At 42.7% G+C, this 21,894-nt stretch overlaps 1 protein-coding gene across 6 annotated transcripts in view; it reads right to left on the bottom strand.

The window, feature by feature from the left end:
• The window catches only part of NFRKB (nuclear factor related to kappaB binding protein), a gene marked incomplete at its 5' end in the record, with an annotated part of 29,934 nt that overhangs the window by 3,485 nt on the left and 4,555 nt on the right, over window positions 1–21,894 (bottom strand). Inside the window, 20 exons of one of the 6 annotated variants that reach the window (XM_084250317.1) lie at window positions 689–1,456; window positions 3,661–3,873; window positions 4,440–4,710; window positions 4,808–5,028; window positions 5,169–5,248; window positions 5,434–5,557; window positions 5,955–6,061; window positions 7,750–7,924; window positions 8,334–8,391; window positions 9,037–9,080; window positions 9,195–9,274; window positions 10,845–10,910; window positions 11,104–11,230; window positions 11,435–11,543; window positions 11,786–11,966; window positions 12,342–12,426; window positions 13,260–13,333; window positions 13,947–14,048; window positions 14,620–14,794; window positions 17,873–18,000. In XM_084250317.1, the coding sequence (XP_084106443.1) occupies window positions 689–1,456; window positions 3,661–3,873; window positions 4,440–4,710; window positions 4,808–5,028; window positions 5,169–5,248; window positions 5,434–5,557; window positions 5,955–6,061; window positions 7,750–7,924; window positions 8,334–8,391; window positions 9,037–9,080; window positions 9,195–9,274; window positions 10,845–10,910; window positions 11,104–11,230; window positions 11,435–11,543; window positions 11,786–11,966; window positions 12,342–12,426; window positions 13,260–13,333; window positions 13,947–14,048; window positions 14,620–14,794; window positions 17,873–18,000 (3,188 nt within the window). Of the gene's footprint in view, window positions 1–688; window positions 1,457–3,660; window positions 3,874–4,439; window positions 4,711–4,807; window positions 5,029–5,168; window positions 5,249–5,433; window positions 5,558–5,954; window positions 6,062–7,749; window positions 7,925–8,333; window positions 8,395–9,036; window positions 9,084–9,194; window positions 9,275–10,844; window positions 10,911–11,103; window positions 11,231–11,434; window positions 11,544–11,785; window positions 11,967–12,341; window positions 12,427–13,259; window positions 13,334–13,946; window positions 14,085–14,619; window positions 14,795–17,872; window positions 18,001–21,894 lie in introns of all 6 variants that reach the window. The other 5 variants (XM_084250316.1, XM_084250315.1, XM_084250314.1 and 2 more) reach the window with 5 other exon arrangements.

Here is a 21,894-nt window from a genome sequence, read left to right on the forward strand (position 1 = left end):
GGGAGACTGGAGGATGGAGTAAAAGCTGGCATGGCCTTTTTGGTAGTACCGAGTATCAAAACTTTCAAAATGCACTACCTCCATGACCCACCTGCTCCAAAATACTGACATGTTCCCAAACACTTGCAGGAACATTTACCTCAGCCCTGGTTTTAACAGTGAAAATATATTCTTTCATAAAAGAACAGTTAAAGCACAGCCCCTCTATTGTCTACACTGGTATGGTTAAAAAGGCAATCATGTCCGTGTAGGATCTACAGCAATCCACAAGACATATTTTCAAATAAATTAAAAAAAAAAACACAGAATATATAAGGATCTGTCATAGGGATTTTTCAACTGTGAAAATGCTCAGGAAAAGGGCTAGAGAATGCCAGAATACCACCAGTATTAGTTTTCACTAACGAAAACTAAAGGGTGATAGAAGAAATTTTATATTTTACTCATTATAACTCTGTGCTGTTTTAACATTTTGTAAGAATGTATGCGTGTATTACACTTTCATAAATTTATTTCAAAATCAAAGGAAGTTCATTAGTAAAATAAGCCTGTCTGAGCAGACTGAGGTGATTACAGACAGGGCCTCTGATTAATTTCCATTACTACAGAGCAGTTTCCTAGCTTTTAGGGAGCCTTCAGAAGTTTTCTAAGCAGGAAAAATGAGTTACAGGTAGCTAATGTTACTCACAGCCTGGGACGTGGAAACAACTGTGGTGCTGACAGGGACCTGCCGCACAGTGGGGGCTCCTGTCCCGATACTGATGGGGGTGCTTGCAGCCCCAGAAGCCACAGCCACAGTCTTGGACACAGCAGCATTCATGCTGGGTAAGGACACCGCTGAAGTATGGACAGTTCCAGACCCACTGGCTACGGAGGACCCTTGCTTGGCATGGGTTGCAACTGTGATGGTCTGGCCTGCTTTGGGAGGCATCACTCCCAGGCCCTGAACGATTCGGATTGTGGCAGCTGGTTTTGCTTCTGAGGAGGCCACTGTGTTTTTCCCCTTCTGGTCTGCCACACTCACGCCAAGTGCTGGCATCAAACGAAAAGCTGAACTTGAGGTTTCTGTTGGCTTGAGATCAGGAGTCACTTTGACCACGGTGGTACCGGTCGGAGTGGATGAAGGGGCACTGGCTGGACTAGCCTTGGCGGGGCTGTCACTTGCATGGACTGGATTGGAAGTGACGTGTAAGGTAGCAGAAATTCCTTTGCCTGCAGTGCCGCTTCCTGTCCCGAAGAGGTCCTGGGTCAGTTTGACTGTGGTAACCTGGGATTTAGCCAAAGTGGCCATCATGTCCGGAGTGATTCGCAGAACTGTCTGGCCCTTAGCATCTGTGGTGATGGAAGAGGGTGGCAGACGCAATACATCCTTACCCTGGATACGGAAGTTAGTGGCTGTGAGTGGAATGCTGTTGCCTGCCTGGGGCTTCACACCAAGCTGCCCAGTGATTGCCACCTGGATGGGGAAGAAACAGCACAGACAAGGGATTTACACTACTAAGTGGGTTATAGAGTATGATTAGGTAAATCTCCATTTCTTGTGTATGTGCACTTCACATGTTAACTCTTTATCATGAAAAGTGGTAAGCACCAGAGAATAGTGTAACAAGTCCAGATACCCATCACCCATCTTCAAAAACTAATATTTTGTCAATCTTAATATCTCTATTCACCCCCTTTTTTGAGGAGTTGAAATGTCTTAAAGTATGCCAAGATATATCATTTTGCTAATCAATACTTTTGCATACACTTCTAACCTATTAAAAGACTCTAAGTGCAAAATCGCCTGTTACCTAATAATACATACATTTCCCTGCCTGTCTCAAAGATGTCTGTCTATAGTTGTGCCAATCTGCATTTTGAGACTAGCAGTAGGCATGGTGGGCTCTGGAGCCAGACTGTCCAGGTTCATATACCAACCTCTATCAAAGTCCCCAATCCCCCACGGGTAACAGATGTGACCCTTCCAGTTTACTCAGGGACTTCCTCTCTGTCACATGAGAGATTTTCCCCTCTACTGTGCCATAGCCATGCAGATCGCAATTAAGCTATTAACTTTTCCGATCCTAAAAGACAACAAATCCTTGCTCTCTTCCATTCACCCCACATCTCCACTCCAGCCTCAGTTCTCTGTTCTCTTCAGAAGCAAAACTGCTGTAAAAATTGCCTATACTTACGGACTCAACGTCCTCACCTTACAATCTCTTTTGAGCCCATTCCCAAAAAGCCACCAATCCACCGCACCCAGTCTATTTCACTGTCTATATTCAACTTGAGGTCAATTCTTAGGCCTCATCTCACTCACACTTTCAGAGGCAGGTGCAGACTTTGTGAGCGCACATCGCTTTCTGGGCTGTCTTCCAGCCTCCACATCTCAGTGTTTCTGCTCTCAGGAAATGAGAGCACCATCTAATCTACCCAGTCGCCCAAACCAAACTCGTGGGGTTAATTCTCGACTCCCTTCTCTTAGACCCCACAATCAATGCACCAGAAAACTACACTGGTTCTACCCATAACCCTATATCCAATCCTACTTTCTACACCGTCTGATGACTACTCTCACAAGCCAGCACCACCTCTCACCTGCACTGCTGCAACTGCCTACGACCTCCTACCACTTCCCCCATGAAGTCCATTCCACACAGCAGCCAGGGAATGCTTGCATGTAAATTAGATCATGTCACTCTTTCCATGTTTCCCATCACATTCAAATCAAAATCAAAGTCCCAGATGACTGAAGCCCTGCCAATCTCTCTCACCTTCCAACAGTTCACAACCCCACCCACTAAGCTTCCTGCACAATAACTTTCCTGTTATTCCTCAAACATATTCCTGACTCAGGCATTTTCACTTGTAATACCGATGCCTGGAATGCTTTATCTCCAGACAGTCATTACAAGTCATACACTCTACCCTCATTCAACTCTCTTGCAAATTTCATCTTCTCATATGGATCTTCTCTGATCACCCTAGCTCAAACAGTACTCTCTCTCCCCCTCCCACTGCTTACAGAGTCTATAAGAACACGAGCTCTGTGAAGGCAAGGACCTGATCCATGTAATATGTCACTACATCCCCAATACGTGGAGCAATACTTGTGTGCCTAGCACACAAAAAGCAATACATACTTGTTCAAGCAAGAAAACATTCATTTACCATTATGTAGTTCCATTTCTTCATCTGTAAAATGGGGATAACAAAATGCCCATTCCATAGTGTTAAGGATTAAATTATCCAGTATCTATGAAATGTTTAGCACAGTACAGACAAAATAAGCATTACAGGCATTGTTATATTGTCCAACAATTCTCTGAAATTCAATGTATCATTGCATATTCACAACCAAGAAAGTACAAATATACCTTCACTTCTACTAGTGCCAAGCTAAAACACCAATAAAGCACATAGTTATAGAAAGAATTTTAACTGAAGTCATGAAATAGTCTACTCCAAATACAGAAACTCAGCTACTAAAAGCTAACATATATAGAAAGAAACACAGAAATCTCTTCAGCACCTATGCAGCTTGTACTACCTTTGGTGAGAACAAACACCTGACATACCTACAACTACAGCTTAAATATCTAAGTCACTAAGATCTCCAAGTGCCCTCTTGCTTTTGGACAAAGGAGTCAGATGCACTGGGAGATTTCTACCTACCTGCTTGATAATGTTCTGTCCTGTGACATTCTGAATGACAGCAGCTGTGGAAGCACTAGGAGCAGAGCTCCCGGGTGAACTTGTGGCTGGCTTGCCCGCAGGGCTGGCTGTGGCAGGAAGACTTGTCACTGTGAGCCCCGTCTGCCCAGGTCCAGGCCGCTGCACAGTGGCTGCTGCAGCCTGAGCTTTGACTGGAACAGTGGCCATTACTGTCTAGTTCAGAGCATGAAGCGAAGAGCTTAATTAGACACTAAGACATAGTCTAGCATGCCCAGCAATCTCCAGCAAGGACCCACCCAGCAGGGTTCCTCTAAAATTACTTCTAAACTAATATGCTTAAGACTCACTATTCTCTAAAATGGACATTATAAAATTCTTGTATTTGTGTAGAACATCTAAATTTTCAGAACGCTTTCACATTTAATCTCATTCTTACAAAGAGGATAAATAGTATGTCCCTTTTACATTAAAGGAAACAGAAGACTCTAAATATATACAACTGGTTAATGGCATGACTAAGACTTAGAGGCACAACGGAAGGAGTATGAGATCAGAATCATGGGTTTGGATTTACACACCACTCACATCAAGGATGAGTAAACACTAAACTTCTCTGCAGATCTGATTCCTAACATGTATAATATAACTTCCAAGAACTCTTATCCTGCTCTGAATGCTAAATAGTAGTTGTGATGCACAACAGCAATATTCTAAGGCTCCTTGATCCTTACCCAGACTGCCTATTGAGCTCATTAGGTCCCCTACCCTGACTCTGGTACCTGGGGAACGACTTTGGTCTGTGCAGCAGTGGCGGGAACACGGATTTGCGGTCCTGTTGGCATCTGTGGCAGTGTCTGTGCTGGCCCCGCTGACTGCTGAGTAACAGCAGGAAGGCTAGGCTGAGCCACCACTCGCACCTGGGGTAGTCCAGTAGAGCCAGAATGGCTCACAACACGGGCAGCAGCCTGAGAATTTGGTGGAGTCTGGTTGGAAGCTGGGGAAAGCACTGTTCCGAGCTGTGGCATAGTTGGTGAAGACACCAGGAGAACACTATAATGAAGATCAAAAGGAAGTAAGAAATAAATTTAGGCCATGCATACAAAAGACTGTAAAGGAAGAAAGTCAGAGAAGAAATGACAGCACTTACCCTGAGCTGGACTTAGCTGGTTCTGACATAGTGGTAGGGCCGCTTTTATTCACTGATGATACAGGTGGAGGAGAGATAGGAGTGGCAGGCAAAGCTGGAGTGGTGGGGGTCACGGGTGTGACTGGGGTGGGTGGCATGCTGGAGTCACTGAGGCTCATCTGGCTCTGCTCAGACGGGCCACTGCTGAGGACCTTCATGGAATTCTCTTTGCTACTGGACTTCTGTAAGAAGAGAAGAGAGATGCATTTGCAGGTTAAATGACAGTCCCTGAAGGCAGGCATGGCACCTCTGGTGACTAAGTAAAGGCTTACTGCTGCCAACCCAAAAACCACTAAAGCAGGTGCTCTCGGAGGTCACTTACCACCTTGGATGGGGGTTTGGGCTTTTGCTGAAGGGCTTTTCTGGCCTTAGCTGCAGCTGCTTGCGCTTGGTGTATCCGTTCTGTAAACAAGAGTGGAATGCATCAGCAACAAGGAGGGTGACTTAAGAGTCAAGACCTCACTGGTGGGCTCATCAGTGAGCTGAGTCCTGTCCTGCCTAAATATCAATGAGAATGATGGCGTTGGGAGAGAAAGTCAGAAGCCCCCGTAGTCTAGTCAGACATCCTGCACAGAGGCCCCACCCACCAAACTCTTCCTCGCTCCGGTCACGATGCAAATAGATCCACAGCTTTCGGCCAATGTCGTATTTCACACATGGGTCCTTTTCATAATGTAGTCGATCCAGTGCACCACTCACTACTGTGTTCACCTAAGAACCAGAGCAAAGGGAATAAGGAACAAGTCAGACTCAGACCCCAGAGAAAAACCACTGGATGAAGTCACACCTGACAAACACATCAAATTTCAGCCTGGTGAGCATCATTATGTCATTCGGCAAAGTAACAAACACTGTGAGAGTCTTGAGAAATTAGTTACCTGAAGGAGAACATAAACTACAACCTTTAGTAACAGCTGAAGCAAAGCTTAGAGCCAAATCTGTGTTTCACTGACAGCAAAGGTCTTAGGTCATCATTTTGCATTTCTTGAGAAAACCTTTCCTTTTCCTCATTCACATTTCTAAAAAAAATTATGTTTCTGGATATTTCCTTGCAAGTTTTCTTAAGTCCACCTGGAACACAACAAAAATAATGTCTTCTCCATCCTACCTGAGTGCTGGTGACATCCGGTGCTAGAAACTGGGAGTCTTTGAGTAGTTCACAGATCTCTGCTCGAGTACCTTCACCATTAGGCAGCCGAGCCGCAGCATCTCGAACTAACAAATCAGAAGACAGAAAGATAGTTCAAGAATCAAGCAGTGCTTCTAGTGAGGTACACTGTCCCTCTACTTGCTGTGGTGGGCCCAGTTATCCAAGGTTATGTTTCTCTAACTTACACCAGCATTAGGAGGATGCTGCCCCCTGGGGGCTGGCAGCTCACCACCAGCATTTCCTATACACCACACTTAGGCCCATGACAACTCAGACTTCAGTGGGTACATAAACTAGGGTGGAAAAAAATCACATGCTTAACTAAAATTTATTATTCCCTTCAACTATGAGCAAGGTAACTGTAGGGTAAGGTAAAAAATCAGGCTTTTCTGCCCTCCCGCCATCAGGATAGATGAGGGAACCCTGTGGTCCTGAATGCATGCCTGATGGCGGGCACCTGAAGTGGGTACACCTGTGCTAAGACTGTGCTTTTTAAGGGCGGTATCACGGAGACACCAGTAGAAGCCAAAAGAGAAGAAGCCCGAAGCAGAAGCAGAGAAAGCCAGAGAGCCCAGATAGAGTGAAGATTTGCTGGGGGCTGGGAGGACTGCCAGCCTCCCAGCACCCCTGTCTGCCACGTACCCACTGAACCCCAATAAAAGACCTGCAAAAAACCACTGAGGACTGTGACTCCTCCTTTACCCGGTCTGCATGGGATCAGGAAACCTGCTCAGTGTCATTCCTGCCCTTACAGTAACAAACCATATATTGGCAATGCTGTGTGTGATGTTGTAAGAGAAATTAGGTACTTCCATACACATTAGAGCTGCTACAACTCAAAATACCATTACGATTCATTTCTATTTGGAGTGGTAAGATCTGTTGCTAGATCTTGTCATTTAAAACCATAACAAGGGCCTCCCCGGTGGCCTAGTGGTTGAGCGCTGGGTTGCGAAGCTGCCCGCAGCCTCTGCAGCGCCGGTTCGATCCCTGACCACCGGGTAAGGGTCCACATGGCGCGCAGACCTCTCTTGCTGCCCGCTGCTCCCCTCAGTAGTGTATTTCATCATTCTGCCTGTTCTGCTCCCTGCTCTGGCTCTGGTGAATTCTCTCACCCTCCCGTGCTTCTGACTGTACTCAGTGTTTGTATAAATAAATAAATAAATCTTTTTTAAAAATAAATAAAATAAATAAAACCGTAACAAAAACACATTACTGTACCCTATGTTTGCATTAATATTATGATAACTTTCAAGACTGGTTTCTTTTCTAACTCTATGCATTCATAGAGACAATGCTGAGAAGAGAGCCACAGCTTTTACCAGACTGCTGAAGCGACTCCTGGCACAAAAAACGGTTAAAAACCTCATCTTTAAAGGAATCATAGTAAATTCCTATGCTTACACTAGTTAGCTGGCCTGTGAAAAATTCCTGAATGAAATTAAATGTGAGCCCAGACTTCAGGAAAGAAACTCTGACTCTTGGCATCAATCTGAGGATTAGACTCTCTCTTCATCCTGCAAGCTCCAAAGCTTCCTAAAACTACACCAGGGGGGGGGAGAGGCGTTGGGGGGGGGGTGGGAGTGGGTGGGTGTGTGTGGGGGTGTGTGTCTGTCTCTCTCTCTCTGTGTGTTTTTTGGGGGTGGGGAGGGAGCAGGCAGGTACCAGAAAGACACAGGGAAGAAGAGGCGGGAGGGAAGCACAGTTGGCTGAAGGAAAAATATGGTCCTGACAATAAGCAGATGGCACATACCCAGAGACAGAATGGTGACATAGGCAGGCCGATCAGAGCGCAGCAGAGAGTGCTCCCGGGCCTTGTTGAGTGACGTCTCCTTGTCAAATACACCCTTCACCGGCCCCACAACAGACTCAAAACCATGCATGCGAAAGGTGAATGCCTTATGGGGTTGGCTGTATCTGTAACGCTCCTACCAAAAGAAAAGCAAGAAGGTTTGTAAATCAGAATAAGTGGAGGTCTTGCTAGCACTCCCCTAAAACAGAGATTCACCTGGAGAGATTAAAACAAGAGGCAAACATGCCATTCAATTAAAAATAGAGCTCCAACCATAGTGTAAAGAGGGGATTCTCAAAGTCACCAGCAAATTGCAACAAAGTGAATACAGATAATGCTAACTGGAAGAAAAGGTCATTAAAACAATCCTCAATCCTTTTCCTCACACCACTTCCAACCACAGCAAACAATCCCAACCACCAGAATATCTACGGGTAAGGGTATGAGCTCTTCCAAGAATCTGAACCAAGGCAGTCAGGCTTAGGGCTTTTTTCTGTATGGCTCATAGATGCAGAAATTTATACTGGGTTCTAGCTATTTCTTACCTGCTCCTGAAAAACCCGCTTCTCCTCCCCTGTGCTGGGGCGCACAACATAGTCAGTTCTTCTGAAACATAAGAATTTTACATTCATTAATCATTCTCTAGCACCCAGAATCATTCCCTTTACAACATGAAAAAATGTCCCTTCATTAATACATGATTCTTGCAAAGCTCAAAAAGGGAAAAAAATGATAACATAATGTGAGAGCTTTCAGAAGGTTATATTTCAACAAAGGTGGGAAGAAATGGATCAAAACAGACTGGAAACAAATACATGAGCGGATGTGACATTAAGAGCTCAGCACTAGAGATCAAGAGACTTAAATTCTAACCTGGGTCCTGTCACTTTCAAGTCATTTAACTTCATGCCTCAATTTCTTCATAGGTAAAACAAGGAAGATGGAATAGATGAATTATTTTTAAATGGGAGTGAAAGTATTCATGGAAAAAAGCATACCTACCTATAAGGCAGATCACACCCCCCTCAGATTCTAGTATGCAACCCTCTCCCCAATTAAGAACACTTTCTTCAGGACACCCCTGTTAGCAATAGACTTGTATTGCACTCATAAGGTAGGTAGCCAAGGAAAGAATCAGCAAACTGCTAGGATCTCTAAGTTCCCTACTAAAAAATGTCAGCAAAACTATGGCTGTACCTTTGGCTATAGTTTCATGAGCCACCACCCTCCAAAGAGTATTATACTCACACCCGAGGAACAGGTGTCGTAGCATCTGAGCTGTCTTCATTTTCTTGCTGGAGAAAAGGAAAACAGGTAACAGGTAAATCGAATGAATAGCTCTCGGTAACTTAAGGGCTCTGGAAACTCAGTAATAAGATTGCCTAGTATTTCTTTAAAAATCCTACCTTACAGAAGGCTTGGTCTTTTGTTTCTAGCCACAGCTGGAAGAGGGCAGCTAATTCCTTTTCATTATCTTGGGACTGGCCTATAAGAACAAAACGGCAAAAAAAGGAATCAGATACAATCAGAGACCCGCTTTCTCTTGTTTGCTCTATTCCAGAAGGAATCTATCAGGACAGACAGCATTGGACCTATGCATATCTTATCCATTAGCTTATAATGCCCCTCCATTCATTATCTGCCTGGACCAGCTCTGCTGGATGTCTACTAAATAAATCATTTATTCAATGACAAATGCCAACTGGTATTTGCCAAGTATTCAGTGCATACCAAGTTAGGGCTATTCATTGAATTCAGTATCTGCCCTCATAGTGTTTGCCATCATGGGAAAGAACACATATCAAATAAAATCTGAAAGTGATAGATGTCACAAAGGATGTTACGAAGTTCACCTTAGGGAAGTTAGCCTACCCTTAGAGAGATTGGGGGAAGGGTATTAGGCTTCTTCTGACCAGTGGGGACACAAAGGCATGTTATACACTAGCACAGCAACAAGGAATCCAAGGCAGGAAAAACCCTGACTCCCAAGGATCTGCCTACAAAGAGATGAGCACTTTCCCTCTGCCCTCCTCCTCTATCACCCTGTTCTACTCCTACTGTAGTACATATCATAAGCTGCTACCTAGAATTCCTCCACAGACTGGACAGACCACCATCACCCAGGGCTGCTTGTTTGAAGAATGCAGCCCTTCAGGGTCTATCCTTCTCAAAGGCTCATGAGAAGGACTCTCATCTCTGTTTTTACTAGTCAGTACACAATGCCACCATCCCTAAAAAGCTCTGAATTTTTCTGACCCCTGACAACTGCTTACTTTCACTCTGCCTTCTAAAAATACTACTTCATAATCAGTCAGTTCTCCTACAGATTAATCCTTTTCTCACTCCCTCCACTTCCTCGCTTTGTATGAAATCTAGTTCCCCTAATTCTTCCCACAGCTGTGTCCTTCAGATTTAGTTCTTTCTTATGCCCATAATTGATACTGAACTATTCCTCCCCAGCTCTTCTGGAAAATCACAATGAAACAAAAAGCCACAGCTCCCTGAGGTCTTCCTTAATCACCTGCATCTACCCAGTCCCTGCTGCTTACAGCTACTTACATAGTCCTCCTCAGAGAGCACTGCCTACCTTGCTCCTCACCACTCTTGTCACAGGACAAGTTACCCTCTCCTCAAACTGGGTAACTTCTACACTCATGTGGATAGTCCTCTCACTATTCTAGCAACCTCAGTTATTTGCCTTCAGTGACCTTGGCCCTCCACTCCACTGCAGCCTCTGCTCCCACCATCACAACCGGACTCTGTCATTACCTAAAAGAGTTCCACTTCAAAAGCCCTGATACGGTGCTTCTCAAACATGGCTACAAAAATCACCAAGAAACTTAAAAATATCAGAACAAAATAATGGAAATTAATCAGAAACTCTGTGGGTAAGGCCCAAAGACATCCCTGTTTTTTTATTTTCCCCAACTGATGGCAGCACACCACCAAAGTAGAGAACCTTCATGCTAACCCATACATTCTGCTTTCTGACTACAGCCATGTGAACTGAGAGAATAAAAAGCTACTGTTATACATAGATAATATGAATTATTTACCAAGCAATTTCCACTGCTGGGTTTTCTCTTTGAATTCAACAAAGGGAGAGAAACTAGAAGGTACAGCTGCAAAAAAAGAGAGAATGTTAAACTCAGAATAACCAACTTCTCCACATTTAAAGCATTCAAAAAAAGCAGAGGTTGCCAAGGCATGGTATTAGGCAAAGCAACAACAGATTAAACCAGTAATGCTGAAGTTTACTGTAAGAATTAAACAAAAGTAAACAAAAAATAATGACTACCGAGAAAAGTACCTTACCACGGCTTTCTCCAGCTAGATACTGCAGGGCTGGTAACACCAACTCTGCCCAGTTGGGGGCTGCAGAGAACCAGCTGTTGAGGGAACTGGCTGGTGATGACTGCCAGTCTAAAACTCGTTCCTCTAGCTAAGGGAAAATAAAGGCAGAACTCAGATTTTTATTCTACACCAGCAATTCCATGGATATGCTCTAGCAAGCTGGGGTATATATGTCCAGTTTACCCAAGTAACAAAGCAGGTTAGCTGCAGAGTCCTGCTTCGCAAGCTACAGACCATGAATGATCTCAATTTGAAAATTTTGATGTATATCTGACTTTTCCAAAACTCTTACCATAGGAAGGCTAGCCTGCCCCTCCAGTAGCAAGATCTCTAACAGAAGAGAGAAGAAGCTGGAAGATATTTCATTGATTCCAAGGCAAGGCTTGAGGTCTTCAAGAGGCCTAGTAAGGGAAAAAAAATAAGAACCAAAAAAGACCAAGAACACGTCCTTTGATTGGTTTAGGCCCTACAAGCCTCCTAGCAGTCACTCAGTGAAGGGTCGCAACTACTTTCTCTGGCAGGATTCTTGGAACTCAGGACTTAACATGTTAAACAGAAACCAGCTCACATAGCACACCAGTGCAGGGTACACCCCTCTGCTTAATCTTTCACCCTGGAGCAATAGTCTCTGCTGTTCACTTACTCCTCTTTGATAGCTGTTATTGCCAGTGGAGACGGAGCCTGTGAGAGAGGTGGGATCCCCTCTGTACTGCTTAGGGGCTCAGCCAGATCATCTGACTCTGATTTGATTGTTTTTATTTTCTTCTTCTTCTTTTCTTCTTTTTCCTTAACCTTTTTTTTAAGGACAGCCAAGTCATATAGGGCTGGGAAGAAAAAGCAACACACATCACAGAATTGCATTTTCTACATCAGAAAGGGTCTTAATCTGAGTAATATTTTCCCAAATCACATCAGTAAAAGGAAAGTCTCAATAAGAAACTACTTAGGTCTTTGGGGTTTTTTTAAACTAAACCCAATGAGTGATTTACAGCTTAATCTTTAACATTTACTGAAGAGTCAGTGATCTGTTGTACTGATTTAATATTCATTTTCCATCTACATATCCATAAGAGGCAATAAGAAGACAAATATCAGCAAGAAGGAAGCCACAGTTTCATTTCTTTTTTTGCACCATGTCGACAGGCTTGTAATTTAACACCATAGTCAGGTGATGGCTACTTACACAGATCATCACTTACCTGCTAGGGAGCCCTTTCTGCCAGCATTTACTCGAGTCATGATGTCATTAAGAGTAAGGTCCGCTGTCAAAAGGTCCGGGTGATCCTAGATGTGACATTCAGAAATTTGTTATGGAGGCACAAAGAGTGAACTCTGACAATAACATTACCAATTTATTAACATACAGTTACATATTAGATGTACTTGAGGAAATGATCTTGAGTCAAAAATATTCAGAGGAAAAATCTCAGAATGGAGCACAGAACCCAGTTCCAAGCTTTCTATCAAACAGCATTTATAGTATTTAAAGTTCCTTTGCATCCCTTATGTGCTCCCTTATGAACAGTCTTATTAAGTATTATTACATTTATAAAATCTGAGCATATCAGATTTTATAAATGTAAACTCAGAGAGTTTAAGGGATTTGCTAAAATACCATAGATGAGTGGAAAACAGATAGAACTCAGTTCTGGCAGATAATACGGGATTCTCCCCCTCTCACCACTCTCTGCCTCAAAGGCACTGTCTTTTCTTCCTCCTGTACTGTCCGGGCTTGGCTGCAGGGGTATTACTCTGACTTGGCTGAATGGAGTAACAGACACAGCATAAAGAGGGAAAAGTGTGGCTCAGCTCTAGCTGTGCTCCTGACAGCTCTATCACTTACTCACTGAAGAGCTAGGACAAGTTCCTTCACCAATCTGAGCACTGGTTAAATGGACATAAAGACTCATCTACCAGTACTGCTGCACAGACTAAATGGGCACTGTGTTAAGCATGCCTGATAAAGTCAAAGCATTTGAATTCTCACATCTTTAGCATTAAATGGCTTCTCATGTTGCTCCTGTCATCTAACAAGGGAAGAAGCATACGTGAGGTAGTGAACACATCTTTACAATGGGCAATCCCTAATGAACACACACCCCACCCTCCAATCTTACTGGTTGATGTTTCCGCTTCTCATGGTGCTTCTTTAACATTATCTTCAGGTCACTGTCCCCCAGTTCTATTTTATCTGAGAGGAAATGAACCAAACCATATGGACCAGGTCATTTACTACCCCAATGCTCCAATTTAAATCTTCCTGATCACCTGTGATATTCGAAAGTAAGATATTTCTTTCCCCCCTGACTCCTGTGTACTTCAAGTACCAACAATTTTAAAGTTGTCATGGGATCAATTCAGCTTTTCTATATATTGGGCAGTAACAATGAACTCAGTTACTTATCTGCTCCTAAAACACATTAAAGGTTCTTGACATTCTTCCTTGCTTTCTATTCCAATTAAAAATTCTTCTCTAATTTCACAGTACAAGAAATTGCTCTGGCTCTGTAACCCCTTTTGTTCTATTACAGGAGTTCTCCCTTAGTACTGCTATTTTCAGATTCTGCTTTATTTAGTGCAAATTATCACCTGATTAGGTACTAACAAAAAACTGCAAAACAAATGAAGGTCTACCTACTTGTAAAACAGTACTTCTGTTTTAAAAAAAAAAAACTTCTCCAAGTCTCTGATCCTTAGTTTTATTTTCTTGCAGATAAGAAACCAGTACCCACCTCTGTCTAAGGGAATTCTTAGGTCTACATCCTGATTTCCCAATATGGTGAAAGCATCAGTGAAGTTCTCACCTGCAGTTTTCATATCCATGGTTGAAAGCGTGGGCACCACCCTCAGGGGCACCGCAGGACTAGGAGAACGCGCTGGAGAGCTCGGAAGCCATGAGCTGAGATCTTCAAAAGAAAATTTTTCTTGTAAATCCAACGTGGCTGTGGACTCCAATAGGGGAGATTGGGTAAGTGGCCATTTGGGTTCAATAAGGCTAAGCCAACAACATGGAGGCCAGGGTTCCACCATTCCTTTCTGACCCTTCCCCAGACGAACTGGAGCACACTTAGGTGATTTAAACGGCTCTTCCAGGAAGAGAGACTTCAACAGAGTGATGGGGTCGCATTGCAGCAGGCCAACAGTCACTACTACTCTCCTGTAAGGGGAAAAGCAGTTCTCTCAAGTGGCACAATAGGACCAGGCCTACTGTGGAGAGCCCTGCCATGCAGGGATTCATCTATACTCAAATGCTGCGTAAGCATCAAGGGTAAAAAAGGTATATACGTAGTCACACCCCACCTAGCAGGTCTCAGTGCCCAAAGACCAAGGGGTTCTGAGTCCCACTATCCACCCCCAAGACAGACAACTGAAATGGTTTCCCTGCTGGGGACCAAATGACTACCACTGGCTCCAACCAAACAAGGTGTTGGTGTAAATATGACACCCCAGTTAACCCAAATGCCCAAAGACACTCACCCTCCTCATCAGATGACAGAGCTGTGTCACCACACTCCTCCTTCACTTCCCTCAAGACCTTCAAGTAACGCTGCTGGGTTCGCCACTCCCGCTCCTCAGGAGTACGAGATGGTGAAGGGCGCTTCTGCCGGAAAGAAAGGGCTGGGCCGCTCCGTCGGGCCATCTCCAGTAGGTCCTAGGAAGAGATGAGACTGGAGTAGACATTATCATCCAAGGCTTGTTCTGGTACAGTCTCTTAAGTCCACATTGTCTTCTCTCTTCACTGTTTACCAAGCTCAATTGGCTCCATCCAGATCACAAAGAAAGAGGCACATATAAATGAGTATGTCCAATTAAAAAGCACCTATAGTATTATATTGCAAAATATAATATTGCAAAAAAAAAATCGCAAATCTCAGAGCTGAACTACTCCACTGAGAATGAATACTTCTAATACTAGACACCAAATATTTCCATACCAAGGTTTAAAAAAACCACTTAGAGTCAAACAGCCTCAAAGAATTACCAGGTTGGTCCACACCCTGGGCCAATGAGCTTGGTGCACTTACATGTATATCAGGGCATGTTGGCCTTACTCTCACATTAATTTCAAAGCAACTCAGTTCTTGCTAACCCATGATCTGTTTATCTTAAAAAAGCCTGAAGCTACTATGTTTCATATATTTTAAGAGTTTTATCTTTTATGTTTTAACATCTCTGAAATCCTAAAATTGGAATCGTATAACTTGATTTTTCACTTTTGAAAAAGAATTAGGTGTTTTATTTTTATATTAATCTTTAAAATTTTTTACATCATTGTTCATTTTTAAACAATATTTGCTTCCCCCCCCCACTCCCCCACCCTGCCGGTATAGTGCCCATAGAGTTTCCTTCACCAGTGCACCCATGCACCATGACCTCAGTCCCCTGTGCGCCTCCCTCCCTCCTTCTGATCCCTCTGATCCCTCCTTCTCCCCTGCAGTATGTCATATAAGAAGCAAAAAGAACACCCAATTACCACACTGAAAAGAAAACTACAGCAAGACACATAATAGTAAAGCTTGCAAGAGTCCAAGACAAAGAAAAAATAATGAAACTGGCAAGGGGGAAGAAACAGATAACATACAAGGGAAAATCAATCAGGTTAACTTCAGACTTCTCCGAAGAAACACTATGGGCAAGAAGAGAATGGAGTTGGGCCTCCCCGGTGGGGCAGCGGCTGAGCGCCGGGTTGCGAAGCTGCCTGCAGCCTCTGCAGCGCCGGTTCAATCCTGGGTTGCTCCCCGGCCACCGGAGGAGGAGGGTCCCACATGGCGCGCAGACCTCTCCTGCCGCCCGCTGCTCCCCTCAGCAGTGTACTTCGGTCCTTCTGCCTGCTCTGCTCCCCGCTCTGGCTCTGGTGAATTCGCTCACCCTCCCGCGCTTCTGACTGTGCCCAGTGCTTGTATAAATAAATAAAAATAAATCTTAAAAAAAAAAAAGAGAATGGAGTAATATATTCAATAAACTTCAAGACAAACCGCTATGGAAAGAATAGTATAGCTTGATTTTATCATGATTTAATTCGGTAGTGTGTGCTGGTGGGAATGAAAACTGGTCTAACCATTATGGAAAGCTGTATGGAGGCGCCTCAACTACTAAAAATGAATCTATCATATACACAGCAATTCCACTCCTAGAAATGTACCCAAAGAACACAAAAACCATTAATTCTTTTTTTTTAAAATAATAAATTTTATTTTTATATTCCCCATACAATTGCAACCCCCCCATTCTGACCCCAATCCCTCCCCTCCCACCCCCCAAAAAGTGTCTCTGGTTCATAGTTTTTTGTTGATTTTGATTTTCACTTTCTTATAGTTACTCATTTTCCTGGTCCCTTATTTAAGTTTTCTAGATTCCTGCTATGAGTGAGACCATCCGGTATTTTTCTTTTTCTTTCTGGCTTATTTCACTGAGCATGATCCCTTCCAACGCCATCCATGTTGCTGCAAATTGCATGTGTTTATCTTTTTTGAATGCTGAGTAATATTCCATGGTGTATATGTACCACATCTTCTTGATCCAGTCATCTATTTTTGGGCATTTGGGCTGTTTCCAAAGCTTAGCTATTGTAAACAGTGCTGCTATAAACACAGAGGTGCAGGTGTTCTTTGGAATTGATGAAAAACCATTAATTCTAAAGGAAACCTGCACTCCTATGTTTTGCAGTACTATTCACAAAAGCTAAGATATGGAAACAACCTAAATGCCCCAAAACAGATCACTAGATCAAGAAGATGTGGTATATATACACAATGGAATACTACTCAGCAATCAAAAAAGATAAACTCATGCCATTCACAGCAACATGGATGGAGCTGGAAGGGGTTAATGTCAGTGAAATAAGTCAGAAGGAAAACCAAAAATATTGGATGGTTTCACTAATAGGTGGAATATAGGGAAACAGAACAAAGGAGCAAAAAAAAAAAGACAAAACTTGCAGGCAAACTGTAGATCTGAGGCATATAGCAAGGGAGAGGGGGGGATAAGAGTCAAAACAGGAGAGGAAAGAACACAAGGGATTATGGTGATGTTCGCGGGTGATGTGGTGGTGGGAAATACACTTGGAGGGAGAAATCAAATATTGTACAAAAGTGAACAATGTAAGAAAAGTTCAAAAAAATATTAGGTATTGTGTTTTTCTTAGTATTTTCTATTTTATATCTGAACCACTTTCTTTTTAGTTTAAATCCATTTGATTTTTACACACTATATATGACGACCTTCCTCCTTAAAAAAAACGCCCCAGACCCTCCCTGGTGGCCCAGGGGTTATATCTCAGCACTATCACTGTTAAGGCCTGAGTTTGATCCCCAGCTAAGGAAGTGACCCACATGGTACAACAGACCTCTCCTGTCTCACCTGCTGCTCCCCTTAGCAATGTATTTCAGTACATCTGCCTATTCTGCTCCCCACTTTGTTTCTGGTGAATCCTCTCACCCCCCCACCACTCACACCTCTGGCCTACACCCCAATTCTCCTATGCAAAACAAAACGAAATAGAATAAATAATGCCTGAGCTTAAAATCAAAGTCAAAATAAATGAAGCAATCAAAATGACAGTAGTCCCAAATGTCCTGTCCTAGCCCTGTGTGGATGAGTTATGACAACAAGTAACAGATCCAAAGTAAGTGCCAATTATTGGCAGGCAGAAATGCCTGAACCACTTCTTGAAGTCATGAAATTGGTGTGATCACTGCACTCATTTTACATCCATTCCAGCATTACTTACGCTCCGGGAAGCAAGGATCTGCTTCAGCAGCCGATGGAAATACTGCTGCTGAGAGTTGAGGTATCGCTTGTACTGTGACTTGAAGCACAACTGCCGGTACTTGACCACCTCAGGGTTAAAATGTCCATCTTAAAAGAACAGAGGCACAATTACATATACATCAGTCAACAGTATTTTATGTGTGCTTAAAATGTGGTAAAGTGGGTACTAAACAGGAATACACATAGGGGGAAAAATCATCCAGTGGGAGACAGAAAACAATCCCATTGACAGTGTTTCACTATAAGTAAACCAACTGAAAAGAAGAGTTAAATTAAGAAACAAATCTCAAGAGAGACAGAGGGCCTCCCTGGTGGCCCAAGAGGTTAAGTCTCAGCACTATGAAGCTATTGGCAGCTACTGCAGCATGAGTTCGATCCCCGGCCAGGGAGCTACCCACATGGTGCAGCAGACCTCTCTTGTCTCACCTGCTGCTCCCCTTAGCTGTTCCCCTTAGTGTATTTCAGTAGATGCACCTGTTCTGCTTCCCACCCTATATTTGGTGAATCCTCTTAGCAACTGCACCTCTGGCCTACACTGTAGTTTTGTTTTTGTTTTTTTTAAGATTTATTTATTTATTTATACAAGCACTGGGTACAGTCAGAAGTGCAGGAGGGTGAGAGAATTCGCCAGAGCCAGAGCAGGGAGCAGAGCAGGCAGACTGAAGTACACTGCTAAGAGGAGCAGCAGGCGTGGCAGGCGAGGTCCGTGGGCCATGTGGGACCCTTGCCCAGGGCCGGGGATCAAACCGGCGCTGCAGAGGCTGCGGGCAGCTTCGCAACCCAGCGCTCAACCGCTGCGCCACTGGGGAGGCTCTACACCATAGTTCTTATATGCATAAATAAAAATAAATCTTAAAAAAAAAAAAGAGGTACTACTATAGCCTCATTTTATAGGTGAAGAAGTTGAAGCACAGCAAAGGTAAATGACTTGCTCAATGTAACACATAGCTAAAAAAGGGGAAACCAGTTTTTTTTTTTGTTTTTTTGGGGGGAAACCAGGTTTTAACCCAGACAGTTCATTTCAGCTCCAGAGTCCAAGCACTGAACCACCATGTTATGGTACCTGTATGTGGAAAGCAGGAAATTTAACCTTCAAGAAAAAAAGCCAAGAGTTTAGTACAACTGTCTGACATTATTTGGATTAACAGTCTACTTCTTTGCCTCTGCACTTCTTCGATGTTTCATTCCTGAGTCTTTAGTTTCCCTCACTTTCTGACAGCCACTTAATGTTTCACCTTCATTAAATTAATAATTTGGGTATACTGAGCTAAAGAAAATACATTAAGATTAATTTAACTCCTTTTATTATGGCTACTGGAAAATCTAAAATGGAACATGGAGCTCATATAATATTTCTATTGGCCTGTGTTGGTCTAGACAGCAGTGAAAAAGGAGAAAATAGTACCAGACAAAGTTGAGTACAAGGTAGGTCACATAGTACGTTATAGCTATGAATTTCATTCCCAAAAAAAGCAGTTGGTAAATATCTGAGAAGTAAAGTTTTAAGAAGCTCACTGGTAGCTGAGTGGAGATGGCTGCTGAAGAAGCCCAAGTAAGAGTTATGGATGAAAAAACAGTGAGTGAAACCAGGAAAACATAAAGGAAGGAAAGAAAAAAAAAAACTGAAACGAGTAACTTAGAACAATGAATGGAATAGGAATTAGGAAAGAAAGTGGGGCTAGAGGCAAGCTGTAAAAGACATGAAGAAATCCAGGCAAAGGAAGGAAAATGTCAAGTGAGGAGGTAATCATGGCAGCAAATGGTGCAGACAGATCAGGAAGAGAACAAAAAGCATCTGCTGGTTTGGAAATTACATGTTCACTGAAAAGACATGGAGCAGGAAACAAATGCTGACTGGAACAACTGGTGGGATACAAATATAGACTGTACATATTAGACTGCAGTATGCCAATGTTAAATTTTATATTTAAATGCAGAATTTATAGAAAATGGGTTTTCTGTATTTCTGAATTTGATCATTGGTGGTTATGTGGAAGTATATTTAGTCTTCATGGAAGTATATTTAGTCTTCAGGGATTAATACTGAAAAATTCAGGAATGATAAAATACTTGCATATAGATCAGCAATAACAATAATAAGTTAACAATTAAAAAAATAGTGGTAAACTATAGAAAGCTGTGTGGAGATTCCTCAGTCTGCTAAAGATAGGGCTTCCATATGATCCAGCAATTACACTCCTAGGTATTTACCCAAAGGACACAGAAACATTAATTCAAAAGGGCACCTGCTACCTATGTTTATAGCATAGTGCTAAGCTTTGGAAACAACCCAAATGCCCAAAAATAGATGACTGGATCAAGAAGATGTGGTACATATACACCATGGAATATTACTCAGCATTCAAAAAAGATGAACATATGCAATTTGCAGCAACATGGATGGAGCGGGAAGGGATCATGCTCAGCGAAATAAGCCAGAAAGAAAAGGAAAAATACCAGATGGTCTCACTCATAGCACGAATCTAGAAAACCCAAATAAGGGACCAAGAACAAGACTAATTATAATAAAGTAAAAATCAAAATCAACAAGCAACTATAAATCAGACACATTAGAGGGCAGGGGGTGGGGGGGAGTAAGGGAGTAAGCATCAAAACAAGGGTGGTGGGAATTGTATGGGGACTATAACCAAGATGAAAATGCATACATTGTGCAAAAATGAAAAATGATGTAAAAAATATATAAAATAAAAAAAAATAGGGGTGAGAGTAAACAGGTAAAATGTTAACAGTAGGCAAACATGGTGAAGAGTATATGGATGTTTATTATAAACTGTAACTTTCCTGTAGGCTTGAAATTTACAATTTAAAAAGTTGAAGGAAAATAAAAGAGGTCATCGATGATGTTAGCTAAAGTAGTCTCTAAGAGATAATAAGGAATAACCACAAGGGGACAGGGACAGACTAACTGGAAGAGATTACTATGAGGGCCTGTCAAGAAGTGTGGAGAGAAATTAAAATAGTAAGATAATGAAAGGGACAGATGGTCAAGGACTTTTTTTGTAAGTATGAGAATGCTGATCACATCTATAGGCTAAAAAAGAATGAGAATAGGTACCCAAGTAGAGTGAATACACAGGATACAGAGAACTGTTAACTGAGGAAACAAGGTCCCAGAGGAGGCAAAAGATGAAAGGATCAAGAGCAGAGGTTAATCTTAAACAGAAGAAAAAAATCCTTCCTCTGAGACAAGCAAAGTAGGTCAGAATGGAAATGAATATAGTAAGCTGGGGTGGAGGTGGAAAGCTGATGGAGTTTGATAAGCATTTGGAACTTAAGGAAAGGGTGAATATTTAAAACAGAAATCAGGAAAGAGAACCAAAGGTAAAATAATACCAAAATGATAGCTCAGTTGAGACTGATAACCATAACAACCATGACCGTGTAATTGTCATCAGCAACACTAGGACTGAAATATGCAGAGTAAAATATGCAGAAATTCCTGCCTTGAAATTCCTGCCTTGACATTCCAGACCATCATGTTGTTTGGGGAAAAACATGCCAGCTCCTTGGGCAGCCTTACATAAGGGCCCTGACATAAACCCTCCAAAGCCAACCAGGCCCTATCAGTTTACTACTACCTGAGGAACCTGGCTTCAGTGTCAGGTCGTTGCCAACCACACTGATAATTCCTCTTTAAACTAATAACCCAATAAAGGAGGGAATGCCAATTTTAAACCTGTAAGATAATCGGAGGTTTGAAATGGTAGGACTGTTCCCCTCCAGTCCTTTGCAGCTATCACGTTGTCCAAGTCAACAAAAGTTAAGAAGATGCTGTGTCCTTCTGGGAACTCCTGCCAAAGCAAAGTCACCTTAGAAAGCAGGAGAAAAAGAGGCTTCTCTGCACCTCTCCATAGTACAGACAGGGACTGTGACTTAAGTATGGCCCAGAGCCATTTTGAAATCCCCAATGCAGTAGCTCAAGAAAGGGTCATCAGTGGATGCAAAAGCCAAGGAGTAAAA

Source organism: Talpa europaea (genome assembly GCF_964194135.1).
Source record: "Talpa europaea genome assembly, chromosome: 12".
Taxonomy (NCBI): Eukaryota; Metazoa; Chordata; class Mammalia; order Eulipotyphla; family Talpidae; genus Talpa; species Talpa europaea.